At 43.2% G+C, this 8,920-nt stretch overlaps 1 protein-coding gene across 1 annotated transcript; it reads left to right on the top strand.

The window, feature by feature from the left end:
- The first annotated feature begins 238 nt into the window (after positions 1–238).
- Positions 239–8,693, top strand: LOC139278267 (chymotrypsinogen 2-like). The gene is made up of 7 exons (XM_070896917.1): positions 239–296; positions 396–499; positions 3,249–3,328; positions 3,425–3,503; positions 5,396–5,576; positions 8,294–8,427; positions 8,532–8,693. Exons 1-7 carry the CDS (start codon positions 239–241, stop codon positions 8,691–8,693), a joined length of 798 nt encoding a protein of 265 aa, XP_070753018.1.
- The last annotated feature ends 227 nt before the right edge of the window (positions 8,694–8,920 follow it).

The following is an 8,920-nucleotide window of genomic DNA, read 5'->3' on the forward strand; positions in this document are numbered from 1 at the left end:
TGCAGAAATCTTCATCTGTGTTCAACATTTCCATACAAACAAATGAAATTGATCAGGTGTCAGTAATTTATATTCACTGTTTCAACAAGGCATGTACTTTCCACATCATCAATTTACTTTGGAGAGAAATGCTGTCAGGTGCACATGGATAGAAAGACTTTTATCTGTTAGATACCCAGCGTCACAGTTAGACTATATAAGGTCTTAAGCCACAATTCTCAAACTCAAAGCAACAGCCATGGCATTTCTTTGGCTCGTCTCCTGCCTCGCCCTCCTCGGCACAGCTTACGGACGGGGTAAGTTACATTTCAGAGCGACTATTTTAGCTTTCATTTGACTCGGAGGTGCGATGCTTAAACTAATTCCTATTTGTTCATTGATTACCTTAAATCTAGGCTGTGGTGTCCCGGCCATCAGCCCTGTTATCACCGGCTACGCGCGGATTGTAAATGGTGAAAACGCTGTCCCAGGGTCCTGGCCCTGGCAGGTCTCCCTACAGGTATGTTGATATTGCAGTTCGAGATGTGCTCCGTTTATAAAAGGGCCAATATAATCAAGCATAACTCTCAATAATACCGATATGTTGCACGATCCTCCACTGCTTTGAATTTTGCTTCTGTTCTTCTTCCTGTTTTCAATTATATTTTTGGTTGCTCATTAAAATGACAGATGCCAAGTTTGGGAAAATTGAAGGTTTTTTTCTTTCTGGTCATCCAGTATCAGCATCAAGCACCCCAGAATGGTCAGAAGCTCCCTCTGCTTTGCCCAACAATATGCCTTAACTCCAACCCTCAAAATATCCCTTCGAATAAAACAGGTCAATTTTTTGCAATACCCCTATCACCCATTGGCTGCTGTGTGTGAGACTGCCAATATTAGTAGTGATTTGTACTGAATTGTGCGATGGATCTAAGCTGAGGCTCCCCAAAGTCATTTCAAGGAGCACTCTTACAGCTGACAGAGGCAGAGAACTTTCATCCGATGATTCTGGACTGGATTCAAATCCAGCTATACCTGCGGTGAAAGTCAAATGAGCCAAATCTGCAAAACTGTCATTTGGGATAAACTGGCGATTAGAGAGGCCACTTGGAGGACAAGCATAAATGTGGCACTGGTGCAGTGGGGGACACTTTTCAGAGGTTAGAGGTCAAAGCATTTTCCTGAAATGGAATTTCAGCCGACACCTAGTCCCCTTCATATCTGGCCGGGGAATACTCATTGCTGGGTGCAAGATAAGCGGGAAAATATTTCCCTTTTTAGCACTAAAATCATTATATATGGAAAAGTATATAAGTAATCCTTCAACATATCATTTGAAGAAATGAAGATCAAAGGATTCTAAGGAAGCCAAGAGCTCTCACAGAGGAGGAGGAGGATGGGGAGGAGAAAGGATTCTGACTATTCAAACCTCTTTGAGATTTAGGTACTTGTAAACAGTCTAGGATCTATAGTGGGGGGAGGAGCGTTCTTTTATGGCAAAAGAATCTCTCTTTCAAATCTCACAGGCCAATGAAGACTGGCTGATACTAGATTTACAACCAAATGTAACATCAGCAATTGGGAATACAAATTTTGAAACATCGATTGATCTGAAAGAAGATATTCAGATGTTTTGTTCGCACAACGCACATTGGCTCAGAATCACATTTGGAAAACCAGTTTGTCTGAAATCCACCCGCGTCTAATTTAGTGGAGGCATCAACCTACCTGTTTCAAATGGGTTAATAGCCTTGCCAAAAATAGCAGAGGGACTCATTTCAGACAAATGCATAGCCTAGCACATAATTTCAGAGCCACTGAACTAAAATGGTGCAATGAATGAATCTGCAGCGAGAGGAGGGTTACAGTAATATTTTTACTTTGTTTTTTCAGAAGTATCAAGGTTTTAAAAATTGCTTTCTATTTATATATACGTTTTGAGAGCTTCCATCATATTTTCAAAGTGTCAAAAGTGTAATTTCAAAGAATAAAAAGAAACATCATAATTTACTGCTGAGTATTTTCCCAACTGGAGCAGGAAATTTTACAAGCATCATCTAATGTACAGACCTCCCTCACTAAACAGCAATTAAATTCTGGCTAATCTCAGACTATGCTTGCTTACAACATTTGGGGGTTGAAATTTGGTTACATCCCATTTGGGGGCGGTAACCGAGAAGTGGCGGGATTTCCTGCACCCAGCAATATTGGGTGCTCCACTTCCTCTCAGGGGTGCGACCAGCAGGCTGAGTGTGGGAATTTTCCAGCGCTAAGCGAAGCACTGCGGAGCATCAGCCGGGCCATAGGGCCCTCCCCTTCCATTAAAGTGGGGTGAGGGGCCTCCACTTCACCACCTTCTGTGCCGGGCTGCTGCCACAGAAGTGGAGTGCTGGGCTGCACCATCGCGACACGAACCCCGCGAAATAAACAACGGAAGGCCAAACCGGAAAAAAAATGGCGGCGTGCACCTCCACTTTAATTTCCACCCCGCGAGTGGCGTGCGACCCAGTTCACAACCTGTGAGGCTGGTGCTGACGTCGCCTTTCCCTTTTTATATGACTGAATGGCCTTCTTTTAACCATTCTATGGGCCCGAAATTGATGCACTTACCGCTGACTGCCACCCACTGCCGCCGACATTCCTCCTCGGGTTCCGCCCAGTGCCCGTTTCGATCTGGTCTGGAGCGGGCGGGAGGGGAGAACCTCACGAACTGCCCGCTGACGTCAGTGGATGGCCGAGTGGCATAAGTGGACCCCCGCCCGCCGAGATGCCAGATTGGTGCAGGCGGGAGTCGGCGCCAGAACTGGGGTGGACTACTGCGAGGAGGCTGGTCTGATCCCAATGGTGAGTATGAAGAGCTGAAAAAAAGGTGAGTAAACATTTTTTAATTTATTTCTTCACAGCGACTTACCTATATAGGGTCCCCCGAGGGTGTTCCAATGTTTTTTTTAATGCTTTTTCTTTGCAGGTCTTCGACAATCCATGGGCCCGGCTTCATCCTCGGTGGCACTTAGGCGGCAAGCGCCTTTGCCGCCGAGATTGGGAGCTCCCACCGGCTGCCACCCAGATTGGCGGCAGAAGTCCCTCTTTTGCCGTCCGCCGACCTTTGAAGGATCTTTTCGATGAAAACCCCGCCCAAAGTACCGTCAAGTACCTCGGCAGCCATTGGCGTTCTTTGGGCAGCACTTGGGCGGGCGGAGGCCTTCACCAAATTTGGCCCCTATGATTCTATGACTCTATGCTGAACACTCATCTCCTCTGTGTAATAGGACACCACCGGCTGGCATTTCTGCGGCGGCTCCTTGATCAATGAAAACTGGGTTGTGACTGCTGCCCACTGTGGCGTGAGGTAAGGTTTCCACTCACTTAGAATCTTCAGAAGGCATTATAACAGCACTCATGGACATAAGCCCCTTACTCTAAGTGATATTTTGCTTTCCCACAGCTCAGCACATCGTGTGATCCTTGGAGCATCCGATAAATGTTCAATGAACGAAGATCATCAGACTATGATGATTGGAAAGGTATATAGAGATCCTCTGATGTCTTCTTTGCCTGTTGATTGTGAATTTTGCATAAAGAAATCATAGTTATAGTTTGGGACAAAGTTGTGCACTGGCTATGTTACTGAACTAGTAATCCATTGAATACAAATCCCACCATGGCAGTTTGAGAATCTGAATTCAGTTTTAAGAAAATCTGTAACTAAAAAAACTGGTATCAGTAAAAGTGACCACGAAGCTGTCGGATTGTTGTAAAGCCCAACTGGTTTACGAATATTCTTTAAGGAAGGGTCCATACCCGGTCTGGCCTATATGTGACTCCAGTTCATGCCAACGTGGTTGACTCTTAACTGCCTAGCAAGCCCCTCAGTTGTATCAACAGAAGAAGCCCCACCACCAGCCTCTCAGAGCAACTAGAGATAGGCAATAAATGTCGGGCCTTGCCAGTGACGCCCAGAATTAATTTAAAAGTTCCAATGAATAAACTCCTCAGACCCTGCAGAACTCGAAGAGGAACTTTTCTTGTACAGAGGCACAACATTTCTGTTTTACTTTGTTTTTTATATTCAGTTCTTAACTTAGTAGAATGTCCTTATATCCTGGCTCACATTAGCAATAATTAGTTTCCTCAAGTTACCGATGCATAAATATCATGGTATAATTGACAATTTTTTTCTGCGCTGCTTGTAGCAATTTGTGTTGCTAAATCAAGAGGCCATGTTAACACAAGAACATCCCAGCTTGCTTTCCCATTGATCTAAATTATGAAAGCTTTCTTCACTCTGACCTTATTAAGGTTACCTGCTCTTTAACAGATTTGTGCAGAGATTGGTGATGCGATTGGTAATACAATATCATGGAGCCTGGATTTACTGCATTGATACACTTGGAGCCTGCCCCTGTACTTTGACCATAGCTTAAACTTGCACTTCATTCAGGGAAAAAAAATATTACTCTGCAATAAGACCGGATCTTCAATTTTAATTGATTTTATTGCTTGCAAAAAACTTGCCTATATGTAAATTAATTAAGAGTATTGCAAAAGAAAACTCGAAAGTTGTTGCCTCCATGGCCTATCTATGCACAAATGTACAGATCGACAAGATGGTCAAACTTTCAAGGCAAGTTGCTTCCAACTGTTCCACATTTAATAGCCTGAAAATATCTCCACACTGGACAAGGCCTTTCAAAACAAAAATACTACACATGCTGAAATAATAAAAACAGAAAATACTGGAATCACAGAGCAGGTCAGGCAGCATGTGTGGAGAATGGATAATGGTTAACGTTTCAGAGCCAAAGCATTAATCTTTTTCCTTTCTCCATAGATGCTGCAAGGCCCTTTAGAACTCTGGTGATGGGCAGTGTTGACCTCGCGTAACCCATAACATAATCATAAACAACTCGATTTTTAAAATGTACATAAACTTTTATCCCCAAAGAGCCCCACGAATGAATGTGATAATGCTGTTAGTGTATGTAAAATTAAATTTAAAAATGAATGAGGAAAACAGGAGTTCAAATCTGACCAGCACAGGATTTTACAGGCAGTCAGGGATCTGTTTGTACTGAACTATAATGCAAAAACAAGACTATTCTTGGAAGATCAGATATAATTCTGTGCTGTGGCCACATTAAGCCATAAAGAATTTAAAGCATCAGGTTTGGGTAATGTCGCAACCTCAGTACGGTAACTGGGTATTTCCTCGGAGTTATCCCCGCTCGGCTGCTACAACTTCGCCGAACCCCCCGTTATGCACGTAAACGCAACTTGCGCCGAAGGTGCAACGGTTGCGCTGCTTTACTTACGATCTACCGAAGTTGTGAGAAAGTATCGTGCCTGCTCTATAACAGGATGGAAGCTTGCTCATCCCCCAGTGAGTTAGAACTAATCTTTGCCTTTTCTGTTGCAGGTCATTACCCATCCTGCCTGGGATCCATATAACATCAATAATGATGTGACCCTAGTGAAGCTCACATCCCCTGCGAGACTCAGTGCTCGCGTTTCCCCCATTTGCCTAGCTAATGTTGCTGCCAATTTCCCTGGGGGCAAGTTGTGCGTCACTTCAGGATGGGGACTAACCCAATCGACTGGTATGGGGCCTTCATATATACTTTCCAATATACCGTGTTGTCTACGTTCAATTAAGAGTAATCAAATTTGCAAAAGTGCTTTTCTGCAACTCACTTAATACAACAATTACTTATATCTCTATAGTGCCAACGACTTGCATTTATATAGAGTGCTTAATGTGTTAAAATGTCACAAGGTGCTTCACAGGAGCATTATCAAAATGAATTGACACTGAGTCAAAAGAAGGAGACATTAGGGCAGGTGACCAAATGCTTGGTCAAAGAGGCAGGTTTTAATCTTCAGCTTAAAGGAGGAGAGAGAGCTGGAGAGACAAAGAGGTTTGGGGAGGGAATACCAGAGCTTAGGGCCGAGACAACTGAAGGCACGGCCACCAATGGTAGGGTGAAGGAGTGGGGGGTGTACAAGTTTATAACAAATAAGAGGTGTCTCAAGGCATAGGGTGGTGGATAGTGAATGGGTTCTGAGTGGGTGGAGGAAAAAAAATTGAAGGACAGTAAGGGATAAAAGCACAATCGATGAGGAGGAACTTATGGAGGCTTTCTAAGCAAGAAGAAAAGAAAGAAAGACTTGGATTTAAAGGAAGGTTACAAGGTGGCAAAGCCAAGAGGAGGAGATCTGGAGGGCAGAGGCAAGTAGGTTGAAGGAGCAGAGGGAGTGGGGAATGAGACACAAGCCAATATTGGAGGACTGAAGAGCATGGAACTGGGGAGGTGCAGCGACGTGGAGGGATTTGAAACGGAGGACAAGAATCTTAAAGGTGATTCTCTGGGACATTGTAAGCGCTTGGAGCTTGGCAAGGGCAGGCTTGGCAAGTGTTTTGATACTATTGGAGAATAGAAGTTGCTGGAGATTACCGATAAGGCAAGGGTTCACAGGCAATATATAATAAATGTTTACTGTATGTGTTTAGCACAGCTTTAGGTTTGGACTTCGCCTTGCACTGTAGCACATTATCGTCCACTTCCTGCTCCAGAGATCTCAGCCTACCGACCCTCGCCCAACCCGCCTCACCCGATATCCCTTGATTTTCCCGTTACATTGCCTGATTTTGGGTGGCATTGCAGAGGAAAATACAGCCCCATTTGTTTATTTAAACGTCAGTAAGGCTTATGATACCATATCACTAAGAGAAGGGTCCACAAAGTACAAAAGCACAGTGTAGCAGAAACTGATTTTTTTTGTGGTTGTGCCGAAGTTGGCTGCCATTTTCCCCAACATGACTATATTTTGAACACAGTCAATTGTATGTGAAACACTGTGGGACGTTTCGAAGGGATGTGATGAGACTTTATATTAATGCAAGTCTTTCTGTACATTTGGTGAAAGAAATATTTAAACTATTTAAAACTAAATTGCGAACAATTGGAAGGAGGCAATTAATAAGTAAACTTTGTTTTGAGTGTTATTTATAATGTTCATAGGAATATTGATTGGATTATGTTATGACAATCAAAGATTACCTTCTTTTCTCTAATGTGTCAGAAGGGACTCCATAACCAGCTCATTAAGTTTTAGTTTGGACGTTATAAATTTGTTTCTTACAAGATGATTGAGGTTCCCTCCACAAAATGGATATTCAAGCCACCCTATTGAAATGTTGTCAACCAATCAGCATGTCAGGGCCTAACCAGTGGTTAACTTTCCTTCCAATAGATGCTGCAGAACAAACTCCCATGTCTCCTTGAACGGAGGCAGATTTCTTCCCCTTTAGGTACTCCTCAACCACTAACTTTTTCCTTTCGATCTGAAAAATCCAGAATCCGATTACATTAAATCATTCACACCCGTCCCACATAAGAATACAGGATCTTTTTTTCCCAAGTTGACTCAGACGTTGCAGTAGATAAACTTATTCTAGGAGTCAGAAATGATCAAACACATGATTCTCCTAAATAATGCATTTCCCAGGATATTGAAAACTGTAACACTGTAAAGAAAATCCATATTTATTGACTTCAAAGTTCTAATCATGTCATGGTCCAAAATCATAGGCCAAGCGATTTCAAAGCTCACACATCTCATATAAGTTCCTTGATCCCACTTTGTCACATGTGCTCAGATGTCCCATTATCTCTGTTTCCTGTCTTTATCCATGTCTTTCCTATCTTCTTTATTTCAACCAGTTCTCTTGAGTTTATCTTAATTAATTCACTCTTCTTTAGATGAAACCAGGTAAATCCCAATGATCTGTGTTAGGCAGACACTGTTTGGAATCAGTAAGAGATGCTGCATCCAATATGCAGAACTTTGCATTTTTACCAAGAAAATTAAATAGTATAGAAAGAGGAGCAGGCCATTCAGCCCCTCAAGCCTGCTCCACCATTCAAATAGATCATGGCTGATCTGTACCTCAACCTCATTTACCTGCCATTGCTCCATATTCCCTACCCAACAAAAATCTATAGATTGGCATCTTGAAAGTGTCAATTGGCCCAGAATGCTCAGCCATTTGGGAGAAGAGAATTTCAGATTTTCACCACCTTTTGTGAAGAAGTGCTTCCTGATTTCTCTCCTGAATGGCTTGGCTCTAATTTTAAGATTATGCCCTTTGTTCTGGATTTCTCCTAGCAGAGGACATAGTTTCTCTTTATCTACTCTATCGAATAGCTTTGGCGTGATTGCAAACCGCTCATTGTTTAATCATTTTACAAACATTTGAAAAGTTAGCATGCTGCTAAGTGAACTATATATTAAGAGCTCTTCCGTGATCCCTCAGCCAACAATACTCCGTGCCAACTGCAGCAGGCGGCCCTCCCTCTCCTTACCACCGCTGAGTGCAAGAACTATTGGGGCAGCAACATCTCGGACGTTATGATTTGTGCTGGTGGTGCTGGTGCTACGTCCTGCATGGTATGGAAAATATATGTGAAATATGCAGAGAATATTGCACCGCATTCAAATATATATTTTAATTTGTAGCAATCACATTGAATCGGTTTGTTCTCTTCCTACAGGGTGACTCAGGTGGACCTCTCGTCTGCAATGATGGCAGAGCCTGGTATCTGGTGGGCATTGTTTCCTGGGGCAGTGGTTACTGCTCCCCCCGAGTCCCTGCAGTCTATGCTCGGGTGACTGAGTTCCACTCCTGGATTGTGGATACAATTGCTGCCAATTAGAGGTGTTTACTTTAAGATGTAATTGGCTTTAAAATAAAGATCTTGAAAATTAATTTCAAATGTCTTTTTTCCCCCTCTTCTAAGTACTTGCAAGAGGGACAGTCAGTTGTGTATAGTTGGAATAAGACAAAAAAAACTATTCTCAGTTTCTGCATCCTGCCCCCCCTCACCACCCCCACACCCCCACCCCCCCCCCCCACCCCCACCCCTCCAGTCGATTTGGGTTG

The sequence above is a fragment of the Pristiophorus japonicus genome, chromosome 13, assembly GCF_044704955.1.
Source record: "Pristiophorus japonicus isolate sPriJap1 chromosome 13, sPriJap1.hap1, whole genome shotgun sequence".
Lineage (NCBI taxonomy): Eukaryota > Metazoa > Chordata > Chondrichthyes > Pristiophoridae > Pristiophorus > Pristiophorus japonicus.

What these genes read in the sequence shown, in the direction of transcription:
- LOC139278267 (XM_070896917.1), top strand. Translation starts at nt 239, where the DNA reads ATGGCATTTCTTTGGCTCGTCTCCTGCCTCGCCCTCCTCGGCACAGCT. An exon ending in CGGCACAGCTTACGGACGGG is followed by an intron (nt 297 to 395) that starts GTAAGTTACATT and finishes CCTTAAATCTAG; the next exon opens with GCTGTGGTGTCCCGGCCATC. An exon ending in CTGGTGCTACGTCCTGCATG is followed by an intron (nt 8,428 to 8,531) that starts GTATGGAAAATA and finishes CTCTTCCTACAG; the next exon opens with GGTGACTCAGGTGGACCTCT.